General features: G+C 25.4%; 1 protein-coding gene across 1 annotated transcript in view; it reads right to left on the minus strand.

The window, feature by feature from the left end:
- LOC128990738 (phenylalanine--tRNA ligase beta subunit) overlaps positions 1-23,622 on the minus strand; it is a 32,773-nt gene that overhangs the window by 7,458 nt on the left and 1,693 nt on the right. Inside the window, exons 2-7 of the mRNA XM_054413284.1 lie at positions 22,476-22,531; positions 4,930-5,090; positions 3,756-3,831; positions 3,155-3,320; positions 1,921-2,021; positions 270-449 (exon numbers count right to left, since the gene is read on the minus strand). Of these exons, the coding sequence (XP_054269259.1) occupies positions 270-449; positions 1,921-2,021; positions 3,155-3,320; positions 3,756-3,831; positions 4,930-5,090; positions 22,476-22,531 (740 nt within the window). The remainder of the gene's footprint in view (positions 1-269; positions 450-1,920; positions 2,022-3,154; positions 3,321-3,755; positions 3,832-4,929; positions 5,091-22,475; positions 22,532-23,622) is intronic.

A 23,622-nucleotide genomic window follows, 5' to 3' on the forward strand; every position in this document is an offset into this window, starting at 1 on the left:
TTTAGCTCTAAACTAACAATGAAAAATTTCATTAAAATTAGGCCAAAATCATTCAAGTTATTAAACCTCAAAATGAAAAAAATAAATCGGCCATGGGCCTACTTCTATAACTATGCCACCTACATATTATAGCTTCTACACTATATAGGGACAATTCACAAAAAGGTTTTAATCTTTAACTAATTGGGACTACAATCTGAATCATACCTGTAAAATATGCATCTTTTGAGTCATTTTGAATTCTAGTTGATTCAAAGAGATATATTTACCTTAGTGAGGTCAGTAGCAGTGCACTCTATGAAGACATTCTTGGTGTCCAAAGTGATGCGAGAATGGTGACCATTGATGATCGGAGGCATGGACAGCACAACTCCCTTGCTGTCTTTGATGATCGGGTAGACAGGACTGTCTCTGATGATGTGAAGATACTGCTTCAATTGAGCATGACTCTAGGCATTGGAAGTGTATGTTAGAAAGCTTCAAGAATAATCATTGGAAAATAAACTAAATTTATACTTACTCTCTAGGCAGAAATTGTGACAAAAATTACATACTGAATCTAGACTAGAGTTTTTGTAGGGGTTTGCCTGTTTTTTATACCTCTCCTCCACCACCACCTCCAGCCCACCTCTTTTACCTCACCTCTTTCTCCAGCTCTTGGTTGGTAAACATGTTATCATCACTCCTTACCGAAAGTACTATTTTTGATAACAGCTGATATCAAAGAAAGTGGTTTCCCAAGCTCTAATCAAGGCAAAAACGATCAGCTGATTTTCCCTTGCTCTAAAATTACTTTCCCTCGCCCTCGATCAGTTCTCCATTTATTTATTACATGCTCTAGTGTTTTGTTAGGTTTATTTTCATGACTTCAATCAGCTTTTTCATTGCTGCACAATATAAATGAATACAGAAACAGGCATTAGTTTGTTTTGCTGTATTTTTAGCATAGTGCGTGTTGGAAATTGCTCAAAGTATGTCTAACATTACTGATGATTTGATGAAAACAGCTTCAGAGGTAACTAATCACATGCCACCAGAGAAATCAGAGGAAATATACGAAGAGGAATACAGAATGTTTAGAAACTGGTACAAATTACAAAATGTTAAGTCAATTTTATCTAAACCTAAACAGTCTATAATCATGATACCATATATGTACGTTGTGAAGTTTATTTTCAAACTTCAGTTTGTAAACTCGTTTCCTACAGCTCTCGGTCGTTAAACTCTTTTCCTCCAGCCACCAGCTCTCGGTTGATAAACTTGTTTCCTCCAGCAGGGGTTCACACAAACGTCTTCTTAGCCACATCTTAATACCCATTAAGGGCGTTAAGCTTGTTTGCTCATAACTCCATTTGAATTAGATTTAAAATTAACTCTTGATTCAAGTGACCCCACAATTCTTCCTCTGTTATTATTTTTACCCTCTCATTAGTCAACGGGATTAGGTCCTAAGTTATATAGTTTTTATTCTAACATTGTAAAATAGTTAAACCGAAAAAATAGTGTAACAAATTTACATTCAGTCTACATTAAAGAACTACAGAACATTTAATATGACTACCACTAATTCTTCGTGTAGACATAAATCGACCTTTCTTCAGTATTAACTATTTGATGGGTAGTACTAGTGTGTCTTGCTTTTAAATCAGAACTGAACTGGAAGTAAGACTGTACAGTAAAGGTTTGCCATAGGACTAGATCTGTAACTTTTACCAAATATCAATGAATGAATAGAAAATATAGAAAAAATAGAAGAATGCTAGTAAAAAAACTAAGATTAAAACTTTAAAAAATCAACAGACTGAAATAGAGAATACAATAAGCAATTGGCATAGGGGACAGAAGAAGGGACTTTTTTTCTTAATTTTGCCTGACAACCAAGTGTGGGGGAAAATACCAATATTTTCCAAATAAACTTACAGAAAACAGCTCCATGAGTTCAACAGCTGTTCGTTCTTTGTCCGTGTTAAGAGCTTGGAACTTGATCTGTGATGGAGGTAACGCATCATAGGTGAACGGACCTGAACAAGTAAACAGTTTTAACATGTTGTTCGAGGGATTATTGCAGACATTTCCCATCACGTAAGTAAAAAAACAACTAATCGAGATTGAAAATGTCCGCAATAGTTCCCCAATCACTTTAAAAACCCACCATCACCAATAATGAACTTTAAATAAAGTTTTAACTTTTAACATTTTGAACAGATACGATTTCTCTGAACAGAAGGTACACCATGTATATTAAAGTTAGTTTTGTTTCACCCCTATTGAGTGATGAAGGATGGGAACTTACAAATCATCACTAAAATATATTATAACTGTCTTGGTATTGTAGTGATAACTGCACACCCCTTCGAATCTAAAGGTCGCTGGTTCGATTCTAAGCAAAATCGTTTCCATACCCAACATTTTTTTTGTATTTTTTTTTATCAAAATATATCCATTAACAAGCAAACTACAACAATTTACAATATTCTTCATAAGAATAACATGAAAATTTTAAAATTGAAATTTTTTGAAATTTTTTGTTACCAATAAACGTACAAAAACACTTTGATATAATAAATGATTTGTTTTTTTAAGTTCTTTAAAAGGGTCTAGAGAGAAATTGGGAAATTTTGTGTGGTGAGGGTCAAAAATTAGAAAAACCAATTTTTACCCCATAAAACCCACTGTAAAACCTTGTTCCCATTGTCCGATCATTCTGGTTTGTGAACTCACGGACACACATATATATACACACATATAAAAAAAATTGAACGATTGGTGTTTTTGGCCTCTGGGGACATCAAATGAAAAAGTAAATTGTTCCCGGGCCTAGGTCTTACCGTGCCACCTAAGGTAATAGCTACTTCCCTATGGGTACGGAAATTCGCTAAAAATGTCAAATTTAAAAGTGTGAGTTCTTTTGTGCTTTTTTTCAAATTGATTTTTCAGAGCCTTTGGACGGAAGTCAACTAGGCCAACTATTGTCTTTCTATAAGTACCGGTAATAGGTTATTTCAAATTGATGTTGTTACATTATTAATTGTTTGGTAGAGGAAGTTTCATATTTATAATAGATGTAGGGTAGGCCTACCTATCAGTTTCGACAAAAGACCTGAGACCTGACTCCTGAGTGCAAGTTTTATATTTGGAAGGATTTGGATTTTACCTTGAATAGTGTCCAGGTCATGTGTGCCGATCGCTACGAGCGTGCGCTTCCGAGCTATATTCTGATGCAACTTGTCCTGAAGATCGATGAAGCTGGCGTAGTTGTCTGGCGTGAAGTTAACACCTCTCAATACAGCAGCTACAGCATAGCCTCGGATCTGCTGAGTCTGCGGTTTTATGGCAATTAGGACACAATTCACACTTCATTACAATTCACAATTCATTAGAAAGTTTTTTTTTCATATAACCTAATAATTATAGCTAAATAAACAATAAAAAATAATAACAAGGTTAAAATATCTGTTGCATTGTTGAATGGTCTATGGCTGGTTTTTTGTCAGGCTCATCGCTGGTTTTTAACCTAGAGGCTAGTTATGAAGCTAGACACTAAGTTAATAAGATCAAAACCCTTCATCACTGAGTAATAAAACACAGACAGCTCTTCTGTTTACATTACTGCCCCTGATTTAAGTGGAGAACCATACATATCTAAGGCTCCAAAATCACTGAAGATGAAGACCCAGTGACTTTTGCCAATAAAAGAAATTATATAAAGAAGGCTTAATTTAATTACAAGATTGGAAGAAAGAAATTGAACTCACGGCTTCAGTGACAATGAGTCGTTGAACTTTGCTTTTGTCTTTCGGTAAAGCTGCTTTAAACTGAGGTGGATCCATCCTAAAAAGAATATAAACATTGAGCTAAAACAAGCTATAAATGTTATATAAGGAAGACTAAGTAATTATTAATTATTAAATAAACTGTTACAACTGTGCAATATCCTTTTATTGGACCAAAGGACATTAAACAGGTAACAGTTTATTTAATAATTTAATTCTTCAATATACAGTAGTAGGAAAATGAACTCCGAATTATTAGGCTGGGCGCACACTGATCCAGCATTTCACCTGAAGCAAAATGTTGCACAACGATACTTGAACCTGGCATGTAAACTAGTGATATATGTTTCAGTGTGAAAAAGTACATCACAGAGGTGCCTCGCAACGTTTGCTTGATCAGTGTGCGGCCTCCCATTGAAATACATGGGGCGCTCGTACCCAGTGAAACATTTTGCCTCGCAACACTTGCTTCAGGAGAAATGCTGCATCAGCGTGCGACCGGCCTTAGTTGAAATGTCAATCCTGAATAAAAAACCTAATAGAATTGTATCCAGTTAGCAACTGGACCAAACAACTAACCAAACAACTAGTCTTTGTCTAGCTAACTTTAAACTATTTTTTAATTTTATGATATGGCACTGCCACAACCTTTACAACATTGGTCCAGTAACTTATTTTCCAGAGAATATGTGTTACTGAATTCATTACAGTAATTTAATTTAATTTTACTGTATTTTCAATGGTAACCCCAATTACAATAATGCATGTTTAAGAAGCCATCAGTTTTATGGCAGAAGATATAATGGCTTAAAACAACAACTAAACTCAATATAACAGTAAAATGACAGAGTGAACTTCAAACAAAAGCAATTAATAGTATTTATCAATTTTTTGTGAAAACATCTTCACGAATAAGCTTGATATGCATTGTGCAAAAAGAAAGACATTTGAAAGAAGCAAACAGGATAACACATGACTTGTGATTAACAGTTTAGAGATCATTTACTTAAGACAAAAGCCCTAAATTTATATTCATGATTAAACTAAAACATACCTGATAATAGTGATAATAGAAAAATATCTGGCTATACTGGTTGGTTGCTACATTTTATAGCCTTACAAGATTTGATAAAGAATGCATTGTAAACTAGCTCACTTGTTTTGAAAGACCAGAAGCCCTTGGCACAAACCCTCCAGACACAGCAGGTCATATCTGTTGGCGGGAATGTCGATCTTATAGATGACTTCCTCAGAAGCTCCGCTCGCGTTTCCACTCGCCAGGCCTGTCTCTTTGGCCATCATCTGTTTCTCTGTCGTCTACAAGGGAATAATTTCAAGTAAATACATTTTCATTTACAATGTAACAGTCTTGTATTAGATTAATATTAGAATTGAAAATACCCCACCACAGCAAACCTGCAGTCTATTTGCCTGATTTCATTTTTAGAGAGAAATTGGGAAATTGTATGTATTGAGGGTCAAAATGAGAAAAACTAATTTTTACCCAGTTAATCCCTCCATAAAATCCCGTTCTTGTGGTCTGAGGACGCTGGTTCGCAAACTCGTTCAAATAAATGTAGCTTTACATGTGTGTACCAAATTTTCCCATAATCGGATCATTTTTGCTCGAGATATTGTACTAACGGACACACACAAACACACACACACACATATATATATATATAAGTAGATATATTCATGTCACTTCTGGGCCAAAAAAGGAGCCACTCAAAAATTAAATGAATTTTCCTATTTTTTTATACAATATGCTATATTTTTTACCCTTTTAGGTCAATTTCTAACATTTTCATATTTTTCTAGAAAAAGTATACAATTTTGATGAAATTTTCATGAATATGTCTATATTTTACATAAAATTGACTACAAAACAAAATGTTTTTAAAAACAAGTAAAATTTTAAAATTTTTTATTCAAATTTTCTAAATATTTCATTTAAATTATTGTTTTTTGTAAATAATATTTTTCCTATTTGAGTTATTCAAAATCTATTAAAAGTATTGAATTTCTCAGAAAATTCTAATGATATTTGATGTATTACAAGTCCATATTTCATTTTAAATAATTTTAAACTTAAACATGAAATGTTATCAAAAATGATAATCTTAAGATAAAAAGATAAGTATTGATTTAAATTGAAAATAAATATCACCAATGAAAAGCTTGTTAAAAATTAATGCTATTTCATATATTATACATTTCTGTACGATTAAAGATAATGTAAAAATCAACAAAAACAAATTGCGTTGTAAATATAATGTTATTGAAGGAATATTAGTCTATGGCCTAATTTGTTTGGTCGATCTTTTTATGAAAATAAGTGATTGAATAAAATAATAACCAGTTGAATGTTAGTAAATTGCAGTGTGGATTAAAATAATTATTTTGATTTATCTAAACTAATCGAAAAGTATTTTATAATTAATGCTTAAAATGTATAATCAATGGTTAAATAGTTAGCTAATGAAACTAGCCGATTGAACAAAAAAAAAGTGTCAAGTTAGCAAAAATCTCGTCATTAGCTATCATAATGGGTGTGGCTCTGTCGACTGGCTGATTTTCTATGTATATTCTCATTTTGTTTTATGAAGAAATATTTAAAATAAGAGTTTATTGATGGTAAAAGTTTATTATTTATTGATTGAAGATGAAGTATAAAGAAGATTAACTATGAAAATTGTGAAACTATCGTGTTGTGAAGTGAAATGTGTTTGAAGTGTTCATCACCATATTTGGATTGTTCAAGTGTTTTTAACTAATATTTTAATAAGTAAAAGTGATTTATTGAACTATTTATAGACTATTTTTATTGTTTGCAATCATAGCTTGTTTATAAAACAATCCGAATTTTCAAGGCCAAGTGATTGCTGCTTTGTTTGATAGTTTTTTGCCAAACCATATGACATTCAAGGACAGTGTGCTTCTAAAGCACGCTTTGATAAATCTGAATTGTACAGTAAATATTTTGTGTAGAAAAATTTAAGTGACTGCGCTGTTTTATTTGACAGTTTTTTTGCTAAACCAAATGATGTTCAACGAAAGCGTGCATTGCATGCACGCTTTGATAAATCTGAATTGTACAGTAAATATTATTTGTTTATGTTTGTGTGAGTTATTTTTCTTACCGAATTCCTATTCAGTAATTCAAATGTTAATATCGAATGTTTCAACTTATTATTCGATTGTTAATATCGAATGAAATTATTTGAAATATAATTATTGTATGTTATTGTATGTTTACTTGAGTGTTTTTAAACCAATCTTAACCAAATTTGAAACATACCCTCATTGAATATTAAAGAATGTTTTTGACTTATGTTAAGGGTGGTTTCATCCCTTATTTTGTATTTTATTTATACAAATTTAAAAATGATTTGTCAATTCTGAAACTTAAAAATAATGTTTAAAATCAATGTCTTTAATAAAATTTTCCAATTTAGGGTGAACTACCCTTAAACTAAAAACCTTAATAACTTTTTTGTTTGTTAAGATATTTACATGAAATTTGGTATGATATATCTATAAGGTAAGTACAAATTTATTAAATAATAAAATTTAAAATATTCATTTCTTGTGACCTTGAAAATCAAAAATTTTTATTTATTAATATTTTTTTTATGAAACAAATTTTAAATTAACAATAGTAGTCTCATTATTCATAAAATATAATAATATTTTGAAAAATATGTCAAAAAGTAGTAAATAAATGGTGGTTTTATAATAATTTTATTTGATTTCACTTATATCATTTTTAATCACATTATACTCTAATAGTTTTTCAGATACAACAACTACATAGCAATTAGTTTTACTAGCAACAGTTATATCATAATCAAAATCCATATTTATTATTATATCATTTTTTGATCCTGAAATATTTACAGTAGTTTTTGTAGTATCAATCACATACAATGGTCTATTTTCAATGAATTCTGTTGGATCATAATACATTTCACTATTGTTATAATAAACCTTTTTATAATCTTGATACATTTGATATACAATTCTAAATTTTCCATTATTTATATCTAGATTTATTAATTCATCAGGATAATAGTGACCATTTAATTTTACTCTAATATTTTTAATATACATACTATCAAATTTTGAAGTGTCATATAATTGATCATTAGTTCTACCTTTTTGAAAACCAATTATTATAAATTTTGGATTATAGATGTTTCGATAAATATTTGTTATATCAAAACTAACTGTTTTTCCAGTTATTGTCTTTTGTTCAATACATTGCCAATGATTAAAGTGAAATAGTATTTTTTCTTTTTTAGTTATTTCATTAATATATTGAATTTTACTTGTAGTTTTATACTCAATTATTGGAACTCTAATGAAAAAGTCATCAATAATTACTTTTCCAGCACCTGGTAATGTAGTATCATCAAAAGTTCCATCAACTTTTTTAGTTTTCCATCTAAAAATAGCATCATTATCTTCAGATCTAACAAAACATATATTGAATCCTCCTTTGTATATTGGAACATTAACATTTTCAAAGAAACCTAATCCAAAATGTGATAGATTACCCACAGCTTCAAATGTTTTTTTGAAATCTGATTGAAATCCATTACAAATGTTGGATACTGCTTCTGTTTTTGAATAAGTAACAGTACCTTTTATTGTACTCAATTGTCCAGGATATTCAATTTCCTCAATTAATTTATTATGTTTTCTAATTTCAATTTTTGAAAATAAGAATGGTATAAAATTATTAATCAACTTTACATTATCTGTAGCACTATAGTCTTTATCATCAGATTTTTTTAATGATCCTGAAATATAAAATTGAAACTTAGATGAACAAAATCCATCACCAAAATCAATATTAAATTCAGTTTTTTTGTTTGGTTCATTCAAATGTAGTTTAGATAAAGGATAAAAATTTTTATATTCAGCTCTTTCAATTTCATAAGTATTAGCCATTTATTAAGGAAAAATTTATGAAAAAATATGGAAAGAAAAAGGTTTTTTAAAACCAGTAAAATTTTTGTAATAAAGAATAGTTTTATAAATCTTTTTGGAATAATTTAATCAATCTCGTCATAATCCATTTTTTCTTTAAACTGTTCAATATTCAGTGCATGATCTATGATGAATTTTGCTGATATATTTTGATATTGTAACACTATTTCCCAATCCAAATCATTTTTATATTTATCAATAAAATCTTCATCTAAATTTTGATACTTACAAACCAAATTAATATAAGCATTAAGTTGATAATTAATAAACTCATCAATAAATTGTATACTTAATGTTTGATATTGTGCAATTTTTTCCCAATTTAGTTTATTTTGAAACAATCTGATCATATCTTCATTCAATTCATATTTTTCTGAAATAATATTCCAATCTTCATTGGTCAACATAAATTGGTTTCTGATAATAAAAAGATCAAATGAGTTATAGTTTGCCATTTATTAGGAAGAAATTTTTGCAAAACTACTTTTCTTTGAATTACATATACAACATTTTGCTTTAATCATATTTTTATTTTTTAATTTTATTGCTTGAATGTCTTTAGAATTGGTTTTTTGTTTACATTTAAGACAGTAAATAAACTCCATTTATATAGTAAAAATTATTGATCTTCTTGGTTTTCTGTATTAAGTTTATCTTCTAATATTTGTGCTAATCCAGCAGTTACTAATCTTATTTTTTCAGCAAGTTTATCTTCAAGTTGTTTTTCTAAATCTTCAACATACATTTTTAGATTAAATAATGAATTAACCAATTCATTTAAATCCTGTTTAGTTTTTGAATGATCATTACCAACCTTAATAATAGAATTTAAAACTTCATTTAACTCAGATTTTATGACAACATCATAGTCGTTAATGCTTGGTTTTACATTAACAATCCTTCTAGAATTAATACTTAAATAATTTTTGGATAGACTAATAGCATTAACCAAATTATTAGTTTTCTTAATATGGTTTTTTAAATCCTTATTAATATCATTAAAAATGGAATTTAATTTTGAATTAATATAATCATTTTTTACTTCAATAAAATCTTTTTTCTGTCTACCAAATAGATCAAATATATTTAATGAATCCATATTTATTAAGAATTAATTTATTGATTATGTTATCAAATCTTATATTTTTATTCAACTCATTTAATACAAAAACACACAAATGACCACATATAGGTGGATCATTATAATTTTGAATTTGTGAATCATTAAAAAATATATTGTCTTTTCCTAAATATTTAACAATTTCCTTAAAAGGTTTATTAACAATTTTTCCATAAGAATCAAAGTAATATTTAATTTTATCTTTTTTATAATAACATATCCAATGAGTTCCATTACCAGAAAAAGAATCTAAATTGACTACACCACATTCAAATTTATTAACAGTTTTTGGAAGCATATCTCTCATAAAAACACCTCTAAAATTCTTAATATTTTGACATAATTTTTCTAAATCAGCTAAAGTCAATGGGTTGAAATTTTTTTCTTAACATATTTTAATGTTTTTTCATCTAATCCAGATCCTTTTACATTAGCTAATTCTTGATCTAACCAATTTATAAATTCTCTAAATTTTGGAATAACATTGTCTTTTACTACTTTAGCTCCTCTTCTAACTTTTGGTGTTAAACTATTTATGCCAGGAATATAATCAGCAACATTTAATATTTCATTTAATAAACCACCATCTTTTATTTGTTTAAGTTGACTGTAAGAAAATTCAAGTCTTAATCCAGTATTTAATTTTTTATGTTTTTCTAATTTATTCAATTGTCTTTTAGTTAATAATAATACATCATTACCATTTTTAAATTGATCTATTTCAAATTGTATAGTCAAATTTTTATTTTTCTTAAAAGCAGATTTAATTTTAGATTTTTGATAATCAGTTAAATTTACCTTAACTTTCTCCATTTATATAGGTTAAAATTTTAATCCTATTTCTAATCCCATTCCAAATTTTCTTTTTAACCACATAGCACCTGATGTTGGTAAAGCAACTAATCTTTCACCTATATCATGATCACTAGATGTTGCTATATCCCATGCTTTATCTTGTAATATTTTATCAGCAATATCATTTCTAGATTCTGTATCTTTATGATCTCTATAAAATATATCATGTTCTTTAGCAGCTTTATCTAAATCATTTATTCCAGGATCACCTCTTTTTAATCTTTTTTGTAGCTTAGTTCCAGGTCCTAGATATTGAAAACCAGGTACATGCAATTCAAATGGTAAATTATTTATAAAATCATTTAATAATCCTGAACCTATAATTGGTGATGTTATAGTTGGTAATATTCTTTTTAAATATTTTATACCATCAGGTTTTTCAATTAATTCATCTAATTTGTTTGAAATAAAATCTTTAATAGCCCTTTTTTCATTGATAAAGTTATTATTTCCAGCTTTTTCTTGAGCATATATATAATTGATTATACTTTCTAATTTGTTTAAATCATCAATATATCTGTATTCAATTTTATTTTCTGAATATTTTCTTATACCAGATCCTTCAATATTTCCTTTAGAATCCCAAATAAATTTAATCAAATTCATATATTTATTACCTTTACTTGATTTTGGTTTTCTAGTACTTGGATCATTATTTTTATAAATTGAATCTGTTTCCCATAAAATTTTTGAGTAATTATTTAAATCATCTTGACTATATAAATTATCATCTGGTTTGTCTTTATATGTCAATAATCTCCATAAACCTTGAGTGCCAGTATATGTTTTACCATTAACAAGTAAATCATCATTATCAATTACTGTTATTTTATCACCAATCATAAATGATTTTTTATGTTTATCCCAATACAAACCAAATTTATCATCTTTTGCTCTAGGTAAATATTTTTGTGCAATTGGACCAATGATTTTATTTAATATTTGAGGTGAAACAATATTTGGATCTATAAATGTTGATTCTTCTTCAATAATTTGTTCTCTTATTGGTCTAAATGGAGTACTTGAAGGTAACATAAATTCTTCTTCAGATTGTGGTATTGATATGTTTGCAAATTGATTAACAATAGGTACTAAATCCATTAAATTTTTATTTTCATTTAAAACATCACCAATTTTATTTTCTACTTTACCAATTGCAGATGTTATTGGTTCATATGCTTTTTGTTTAATTTGTTCATAATTTTCATCAATTTTAATTTGATTTTTAAATTCTTTTATTAATTTTTTTTCAATTTCATCTAACTTCTTAGCCTTGTCGACAGTTATGTTATCCATTTATTAAAAGAAAAAATATGTTGACATAAACATAAACCATGTTAACATAAACATAAACTATGTCGATTAAGCACAATCAACACTACACTAATGATTAATATAAATAAAACAAAAATAATAAGTAAATCTAAAAATAAACACAAACACATCATTTTTTATTTTCTGTAAATTTAATAAAAAAAATAAACACTAAAGATAAGGCAAATATTATTATAACAAATATTTTATCAACAATTAAATCAAGCATACACCACATTTATTTAGAAGAAAATTTTATATTAGAAAACTTATTCATATATTTTCCTTCATTTGTTTTTAATATCAAATTCATAGTTAAAAATCCATAATTTTCTTTCCAACAATCATTACAAATATCCTTAAATTCATTAAATGACATATCAGAACCTACAAAATGATCAAAAATTTGTTTTACATAATGATTATTTTGCTTAAAAATACATAACATATTTAAATTATTCCTTATTAATTTAATGTCAACTTTTGAATAACATTGTGAAAGATAAATACATGATATGTTTTTATGTCTACCCATTACAAAATACTCTTTTATTTTATCTTGATTTTCTAAAATACAATCATCAAAAACAATTAATGAATTTGGTTTACAATCATTTAATGAAATTATATCTTTACATGAACCAAAGAAATTTGCAACTTTTTTGTTAATGTTCATTTCAATATTTTTAAATCTATGTTGTAGTTTTATATATGCAGGCTGCTCTAATGATTTACTAAAAATATATAAATTTGTGTATGGTATCAATCTTTTATAGATGAAATTTAATAGTAATGTTGTTTTACCAGAACCACTTGATCCTATTATTAACAATCTAATTGGTTGATTATTCTTGATTTTTTCATCATATGTATCAAATTTTATCTTATTTTTTTCCTTTAAAAATTTTTCCATTTAAATAAGATGAAATTATTTAAAATTATAGGCAATTCTTCAAAGATTGAACTAAGATTAGAACATCCAATTCATTTAGATGGAAATTATAGTATTGGTCTTTGTGGATTTTATTCAGATAATTTTATATTAAATGTACCAAATGATTATAAAAATATATATGGTTTTAGTATTATTGATCAAAACAAAACAATTGATCAATATTTTAATATAAAGAAAGGATATTACACCTTAGAAGACATAAAAAAATTATTTACAAAAAGTTTAACAGAATTTAAAAATAAATATGATAAATTTAATGAAAATGAATTTTTATTAGAAAACAATGGTCCTTTTATTGTAATAAAATCACCTGTTAAAATTATAGTCACAGCTTTCATAATTGATCTATTAGGGTTAAAAGATGAAATGATTGAACCAAATGTATTAATAAAAGGAATAAAATTACCAAAATTAAGACCTTTTGATGTTATTGAAATCCATTGTAATTTAGTTGAACCTAGCATTGAAAATCATAAAGATCATTTACATTTACATAGAGAATCTGAAATTTTATATTCTTTCTTTCCAAATATTGAATATGGTTTAAAGATTAGTGAAAAGCCAAATGAAATTAATTATGTTCCTTTAAAAAATATAAATAAAATTCAAAATATTAAAATTACTATTCAAGATAATGAAGGAAATTTATTGAATAATGAAAATGTAAGATCGATTGTGTATTTAAAATTAAAAAAAGAATCTTCTATATAAAATTAGATTTAAATGATTAAAAATATAAGTTTATAAAGGTTTAATTATCAAATAAACTATTGAATTTATGGAATTTATTAAGATGTAAGTCACTAAAATTGCAACCAGTTTAATTGATTAAAAAAACAAGTTTGTAAAGGTTTATTTAAGGTTTAATTATCAAATAAATTATTAAATTTATGGAATTTATTAAATATTCGACGCGTCGCAAAAATCGCGACGCGTGAATAAATGATAAAAAATGAGTTTATAAAGGTTTAATTATTAAATAAACTATTAAAAAACATGAAATTTATCAAAATTATTAAAGTTTTTTATATCATAAAAATCTTGAAGTAGATTAATTGATTAAAAAAACAAGTTTGTAAAGGTTTATTTAAGGTTTAATTATCAAATAAATTATTAAATTTATGGAATTTATTAAATATTTGACGCGTCGCAAAAATCGCGACGCGTGAATAAATGATAAAAAATGAGTTTATAAAGGTTTAATTATTAAATAAACTATTAAAAAACATGAAATTTATTAGAATTATTTAAGTTTTTTTATACCATAAAAATCTTGAAGTAGATTAATTGATTAAAAAAACAAGTTTGTAAAGGTTTATTTAAGGTTTAATTATTAAATAAACTAATAGATTTTATAGAATTTATTAAGAAATAATCAAGTCACTAATATTGTGACTTGTTTAAATAATTAAAAATATAAGTTTATAAAAGTTTTAAAACTAAATAATATAGAGTTTGAAGAAATAAATTATAAAAATGATAAATGTAAATTATATAGTTCTATTAAAAATTATATAAAACAACTTAATAGAAGAGAAAGAATTTAATAAATTGGAAAAAAGTAATATACCTATAAATTGTAATAATTCAACTATAAATATTACATATTAATTATATTTTGATCATTTTCTTTAAAACTATCTTTAACATATTTTAAAACTATATGTAAAAATGGCATAATACAAAAATTAAATGTTAAGTGATAAACATAATATTGGTTGTACTTAAAAAGATAAACTAAATGTTTATTTGATATTTTTGTTTTATATAAATATAATTTTTGATCATTTTTACTATTTATTAATTCTTTTGGTATAATTATTATTTCCATTTATTAAAAATATTTTTCAATAAATTCTTTAATTTTAGTTCTATATGGTTTTAAATTTTTATCTTCTTTATTCTGATATATATTATAATTTTTATATCTAAATAAAAATATTTTACCATAAGTCATATTTGGATATAAATATATTATTTGGTTATCATTTATATTTAAAACTTCTTTTGGTATAATTAATGCATGTGGTTGATCGCTCATTTAGTAATATTTTTATGTCCCCAAGGTAATGTATCTACTCTATTTTCACATACAAATCTTTTATTATCTTTATTACTTAAAGCTAATTTGTTAATTCTCACTGTGTATAATTCATGTTTAAAACTTCTAATACATGTCATCTCTCTATATTGTTCCACATCATCAAACAAACATTTCTTAAAATCATTCATATTAATTGACTTACTTACAACACTTTTCTTGATTCCTTTACATTTAACTGGATTTTTCTTATCAAACTCATAACTGTATAGCTTTGATCTTAATCCACAATATTCTTCTAAAATTTCACCATTTAATTCATCTTTAAATTTTCCAATTACTTTTTTATTCTTTTCATTAAAACATTCATGATCTTTCTTATAATCACTTGTATCGAAATCATTTATATTTTCTTTAATAATTTTATAAGGATCTTTCTTTAATTCCACAAAGTAACTATCAGTGTCCATATATAATAGTTTTATATTTGGATCAAATTTCTTCAATTTTTCATGATAAAATTCATACATCAATAGCTTTGATAATTCTAAAACTGAAAATCCTATATAAATTGGTTTATCAAATTTTACTTTTTCTTTAATCATGTGAGAAGCAATACAATCGGTATCAAATATCTTAAATGTTTTAAAGTTTGGTTTTTTAGCTAGTTTTAATGAATATTCTTCATTACCTAATTTTATATCACATCTATTTCTAACATTTTCCATTGTCTTACCAAATACGGAATTATTCATTAATTTGAAGAAGTCTTTTTCAAAATCTGACTTTGATTGAGCTCTTAATTTTGTATTCAATTGAATATATTTTTTCATATAATTGTCTTGATCAAATGCAATCACTCTAGTGACTCTTTTTAATTTTAATCCTTTTTTTAAGTAATATTTTAAGTTTCTTGAATGAACCACATAGTCTTTTTTATTAAATAATGTAGTACAAAGCTTATTATTATAATGTTCAGGAGCTAATGGTAAATCCTTGTGATTATCATGTAATTCCTTTGGATATTCTAAATCAACATCTAAAATATAACCATAATCAGCATTTTCATCTAATTCTAATATAGTTTCTTTCCATTCATCAGTTGTATATACATTTGGATTCATCCATTTAATATCTTTATATGGTAGTTTTTGACTTAAGGCCCATCCATATAAATTGTTTGCATCTACATATAACATGTAATTTTTAGGTTTATTAGGATCATAATTTTTGGTATATTTGTTATTTGCTTTACAATACCTTGTAACACATTGAGAAATTCCACCTCTTATACCTTTTTCAATCATCAAATACATATCATAATCACTTATTAATTCTAATTCTATTTTTGTTAATTTTAACATAGAGTCCCATGCTAATGATGGTGATGTTAAATAATGTGCAGGATCTAATTGATAGTTCTTTAAACAAACTAATCTAAAATTTTCAAATATATCAGCTAATAGCATCACATCTTGAATATTGTATAAATCAGAATAATTTCCTAATGTTTTAACTTTTAATTTATTCCAAACTTTTAGATAGTATTTATAATCATCATCACTAATATTTTCATCAGTTAAAGAACTATAAAACTGTGCTTTATCTAATATTTTATCATAATTTAATTTTTCAATATCATCTATAAACTCATAAGGAAATATACCTTTAGAAGATAATATTTCAAATGTTTCATCATCTTTTTCAATTATATCAATGTTTTTTATAAATTTAGTCAAGTGTTTAAATTCTTTCAGATTTTTAGCTAACTTATCAATTGATGAGGCCATAAATCTAAACGTATCTACAAATGAGAATTTTACAAATTTTCTAGGTTTATCATCTTCAAATTCATAACCATATCCTGAATTTACTGAATAATTTATATATTTTTCATCAGTATTTGCTATTAAATCAATTTTACCATATTTTTTAGCTAATTCTTTGATAAACAAATGTGTATCATAGTTTGAACTATTATGACAAAACACAGGTATATTTTGTGGAAATTTTAGATTTAAATTACAACTTGAATGTGCTGCACCTCTAAATTTTCCTGTTAAATGACAGTGATCTCTTACCTTTCGTCTTGTGTCATTATCAAAACCACTAGTTTCACAAATATGACAAACACTTGCTTTATGATATTCAATTTCTTCATTTTTAGTTAAACTCATAGGCTTTTTGTTTTTCGAATTATATTTTTTAGCTATATACTTTGAAATCTCATCTAAGTATTCAAATAATTTATTTGGTACATTTTTCATTTCTTCATCTGTTTTTGCTCTATAACAAATTGGTTTATATATTTTATTAGTCACTCTAGAAACTAAATAAATTGTGAATCCATAAGGTATATGTTTCTGAATTTTATTTGTATATGAGTTGTTTGGATTATTTTCACAAGTATTAATCTTTTTCAGAATGCTTTCAAAATCCATATAAATTACAAAAGGATGTTCAAGTTTTTTACAATAATTTTCAAATTTAACAGTTTCACCAGGAAATGGCAAAATTGGTCGACAAGGTTCAAGAGATTTACAAATTATTAAATGTTCACTTAAATCTTTGTTTTTGTAAAAATGTGTTAAACATCTTCTACAAATGAATTTCTTATGTCTGTTACTTTTTGTTAATTGAGTAGAAACAAATTTACTTAAATCTGTTATCAAAACATAATGTGAATTATTATCATTTTTTATATACAATAGATCAATATCTAATCTCGCATTGTAATTTTCAGATATTTGTAATGGAACAATCTTTTTATCTTCATCAAATCTGTATACATTAATTGACATGGATGGATAATTATATTTAGAATCAAATGATCTTTTTTCAAATAATTTTATATCTTTTAAACTCATTGGATAATCAAATTCTTTAAAAATTTCATCATTCAAGTAATTTTTATATTGTTTTACTCTATGTGGATGATCAAACTTTTTATCTTCATATTTATCAATAGCACATCTAATTGCATAAATAAAACAATATTCATCTTTATTTTTGAAATTTATACAACACTTTTTATTTTTTATTTCAATTGGTAATTCAACATATGAACCACCATTTAATGAATTATGTTTACTTAGTTTTAAATTTAAATCTAAACATCTTTTTAATGACCAACCAGATCCTTTTGATGGTTGATTTAAATTTTCTCTTAATATTAATTTTTTAAATTGATCATCAATAAATTCATCAGTGTTTAATATATCTGAACTTCTTAAAGGATAATACATTTGGGTTTTTTGACTATCACCATTTACTAATTGTCTTTCATATTCACAAGATAATGATAACTGACCTCTTTTATTTTTAAATTCTTGTTTTTCAATCAATTTTTTAATTTCATTTCTTTGTGATTCTAAATATTCAGATATATCTAAATCATCATTTGAATTTGTTAAATAATACTCTTGAAAATAACCTTTTAATGATGACACTTCCTGAATATTTATTACATTTTCCTTTGGAATTGGTTTATTTTTTAAATGATCAGTTAATAATCCAATCAATTCTTTTCTAGTTTTATCTTTTATTTTAATACCATTTTTAATTGATAGATTCTGAATAAATTGTAATGATCTATATTTTAGATTATTAGGATTTTGTTTGATATTATTTAATCTTTTAATTAGTTCATCTCTATTTAAATTGTCAACATTTCTAACAGATAATTTGTTAGCAATTTCTTTTAATTTTTCACTGTTAAATAGTGAATAATTTGTTGGATCATATGACTTCTTTAATTCTTTTAATTGATCTAAATTTTCGTTTTGATAATCAACTATTTTATTTTGTTTACACCAAAGTTTTAAGTTATTAACTTCAGTTTCATATTTAGTTTTATTTTCAAAATGTTTCTTTGAATTATAATGTCTATTATAATTTTTAGATAATATATTCTTATTACAATAAGGGCATAATATATTTTTATTTGTACGCTCCATTTATTAGAAGAAAAATGTGCACGATTTATTAAGAATAATTTTATTTGAAAAAATTATTGTTGTAAAATATAAATATTAAGATAAATATTTATGTGTTAATTTAAAAATTATAAAGTATTTTAAATCAAACTTAAACTTTTTTAAAACCAGTAATTTTTTTAAATAATACTTTCAAAAATTAATATTATTTTTATGAATTTTCTAATTTATTTATGTTTTTATTATGAATTTTAGTTTGTAAATGTTTTTGAAGATAACTAAGCCATTTTAAATCTCTACCACATTCACAATGGGTTGTGACTCTCATCATTTTTCTAACACATTCAATACAAATTGCAAATTTTTTATCTTTACTATAATAATGTTTATGAAAATTTTCCATATCTTTTGTTTCCTTACAATTCAAACATACTTTTTCACTTTTTTCTTCTACTATAATATTATCATATAACTTTTTTCTATAAATTAAATCACATTCTTTACAATATGAAAGTAATCCATCTTTATATTTTTTATTTTTATAAAAATTATTAATATTTTTTAATTGTTTACACTTTGAACATTCCTTCTCCATTTATATAGTATAAAATTTTACAAATTAGTTTTCTTCAATTCATAATCATAAAAACTACCAAGTATATCTTCATCATTCAAGTCTTTAATACTATATGTAACAGGATTTGTATTATTAATTCTGGAAACAACAAATATTTCTCTTGACCAATTGTTTTTATATTTATTTGAAAAAGTTGATTTTTTGTTTCCTATTCTAACTCTATCATTTATTTTAAATTTAGATTTTGTAATTATTTTTGGTGGGATATATTTAAAAACTGTATTTAATAAATCATTTTCATTTTCTTTATTTACCTCAATTGGTTTCATTTTAATTGTTGAATGATATGAATTATTATATTCTTTAACTATTTCTTTAAGAATATCAATCCATCTAAAATTTTTATTAATTTCAAATAAAACTTTCATTTTTTCATTTTGAGTCCTATTATATCTTTCAATAATACTTGATTTTTCTTCATTTTCTGTATGATACATTTTAATATTATATTTCTTTAAAATTCCATTAAATTCTTTATTTACAAATTCTAATCCTTTGTCTGTATGTAATAAGTTTGGTGGTTTATGGCCAATTTTTATTGAATCTTTAATTATTTGTTCAAATGCTATAGATACATGTTTTCCATCTTTTTTCTTCAATGGTTTTGACCAAACATATTTAGAAAATGTATCAATAACATTCAACATGTATTTATAACCATCATTTTCTTTTTCATAATTTTTCATAATGATTAAATCAGCTGCCCATAAATCATCAATACCTAATGTAACTATTTTTCTTTTTCGAAATTTTTTTCTTATTAGAGCATGAATTTCTTTAGCTTCAATTATTTGATCTTTTTTATTTAATTCCTTTTTTATTATTGGTTTAATTTCCTTTTTAATTATTTTACTTTTATTTGTTTTACAAATTGAACATTTAGTAGCAATTCTAAACAAACCATTCTTCATTTCAACAATTTCTGGATTAATATTTTTAGTTTTCTTCTTAAATTTATGACACTGAATAAGTTCTTCCATTTAGATATAAACATTTTATATATAAATGGATATATGTTATAAATGTCGTAATTTTAATAACTTTACAATTACTAAAAATTATATAGGATGTAATATATGTAAAAAAATTATTTTTGAAAAAAAGATTAATAAACGAAAAAATAAAAACAAACATCTTATAAATATTTTAAGAGAATTTAATCATTTTCAACCATATCGCACACAACAATTAATCAATGAAATCTATACGTTATGTATTTTAGACAATAGTTTTGAAATAACACCTAAAAATATAAAATTATTCTTAAAACAAAGAAATTATACAAACTGGATATTTTACTATCAATTCTTAAACAAAATATTCAATATTGATTTTGAATTAAATTTTGAAGATAAAAGAAATATTACAGTAATTTTTAATGCATATTTCAGTTTTACAAAAAGAAATATATCATTTAAAAAACTATTACCAATGATTTTTAAACTTTTAGAATTAAATTTTTATATAAAACCAGAATTTGATAATATTTTTTTAAAATTCTTAAAACATCTATCAACTTTAAATGATCCATGCATAATATATCAACATAATGGTTTTTCTGATAACATAAGTGATACATCAGATATTATTAAAAAAATATAATTTTAAATATCACACAACAGTTCTAACAAACTGTTGTGTGATATTTAAAATTCTTTTCATATATTTCAATTATTAACTGTTTAAAATTTTTATAATTATTTTTTGTAATAAATGGATCTATTAGAAGAGATTAATAATATTGGAGAATGTAAATTCAAAGAATATAAACCAATAAAAAGTTTAGAATTGAATACAAAATATAAAATAGAAAAATTTGAAAAAGTTAAAGATAAATATGGACCAACAGTTATTGTTGAATTAGAAAAATGTAAAGTTCATTTGCCTCATAGATTTATTAATATATTTGATGAAAAAACAATTAAAGAATTAAATAAAAAAGATTTAAACTTAATTATTACTGAAATTAAAACATTCAAAGATAAAGAAACTGTTTTAGTTAAATTTGTATAAAAATTAAATTTTAAAATTTTACTTGTTTTTAAAAACATTTTGTTTTGTAGTCAATTTTATGTAAAATATAGACATATTCATGAAAATTTCATCAAAATTGTATACTTTTTCTAGAAAAATATGAAAATGTTAGAAATTGACCTAAAAGGGTAAAAAATATAGCATATTGTATAAAAAAATAGGAAAATTCATTTAATTTTTGAGTGGCTCCTTTTTTGGCCCAGAAGTGACATGAATATATCTACTTATATATATATATATATGAACAGGGAGGTTGATAAAGTGTGTTTATTGACCAAATATTAATAGCTTAGCGTAAAATAAATACATTTGTCAAGTTTGATTAAAATATATCCATAAACAAGCAAACTACAAAATTTTACAATATTCTCTATAAGAATAACATGAAAATTTTAAATTTACAATTTTTTTTCTCCGTAACCGTTCAACTGTACAAAAAACACTTTGATATGATAAATTATTTGTTTTTAAAACAGTCTAGAGTGTTTTTCTTCTAAATTCTCGGCCTTACGGTGAGAGCCGCGTTCAGTTGGTATAATATATACTATGTACAGCACCAAACGTTTCGCCCGTGAGGCATCCTCAGTGGCATACCTGTGATTATTATGAGTCTCAGCTATGACTAGACACGGCTCACACCGGAAGACTGTGAATTGTGATGACTCCGGCCGCTCAAGCCTACGAATGAAACCTAAAACCTCTTACCTCCCAACCTCTCTAAAACCTCTTACACACCTGGGCCCAGGCCCATTTTTTACTAAAGCGGCTATGACGAGTTCAAAGTTACCTGGAGCATTTAGTAGAATGATAACTTACCACCTCATCAAGCTCCAATCCAAAGTCAAAACATAAATTTTGAAATTCTTCATCACCTACAAAAAAAAAAAAAAAAGAAATAGGTATAAATTTAAACTATAAATAACTGGTATAGGTGGAGTGGAATAAACCGAGCACTTATTTGCGGCTGCTAGCAAGTGGTTTAATCAAAACAAGTAAGACTAAGGATCCTGTTCAGAAAAAAATTACTATTCTCTATATATTAAACAAAAACACTTTAATATACTCCTTTCACTCATCTTATCACTGCAATTTCTTTACAAATTTGATGGTTGCCCCTGGGTTGGAAGAATCAAGAGATCAAATGATCACTCAAAAGAGGTATGGCAGTGGAAGCTTGGTGTTAAATAAAAATAGAGTGGGAACTGTAGATTAAAAATTATTCCCAGAGATCCTAAGAGGTCTATAGGTACTGGCTGACTTCATCCAAAATTGTATGGCAACCTTACAACTACCGGTACGATGATTTTAATATTACACTACTAACACCAAAATAATATTTTATAAACAAAGTTAAATCTTTTGTAGGCTAGCGTAATTTTCAACCTGTCAAACCTTTTTGGTGTATTTGTCAAACCTAATATTGTTGTAATGTGATTACTATAAACTGAGAGGATGAATGAAACCAAATATTGGTATAATATGGATATCTATTATGCCAAAAGAAAAACACAGTTTTAGCAATACACAATTGTTTTGGTATTACTGATGAATTGATCTTAAATCTGTCACTTAAACTGAACTGCAGATTATTTAATGAGTCAATCTCAGCAAACAGTCAGTAAGCGTGGTCGTGCGACTAACAATAGGACTGGGTGCTGGCAATGTAATGTTATTAATTAAATTGAGACTACTCAGGGCTGCAAATGCTGTTGTATAATACAACCCCCGTTCTAAGGACGGGATCATGTAGTCAGTTGAAACCTTCTTATAATCAGAACAGCAGTTGGTTTGCATGTTTAGTGTGCATTTTTCCAGATATGCAGGCAAAACTCTGTGTACAGCAATGTTTCAGGGTCTGTTTCCCGGTTAACAAAACTTAAGTACAATTTGACACACACACAAACAGAATCTCCGGTTAGAGACCTGAATGATGCCTAGAAATTTAATTTAAAATCTGTTATTT

The sequence above is a fragment of the Macrosteles quadrilineatus genome, unplaced genomic scaffold (assembly GCF_028750875.1).
Source record: "Macrosteles quadrilineatus isolate MER2022 unplaced genomic scaffold, UCM_ALF_1.0 Scaffold_3__2_contigs__length_128488019, whole genome shotgun sequence".
In the NCBI taxonomy this organism is placed as follows: Eukaryota; Metazoa; Arthropoda; class Insecta; order Hemiptera; family Cicadellidae; genus Macrosteles; species Macrosteles quadrilineatus.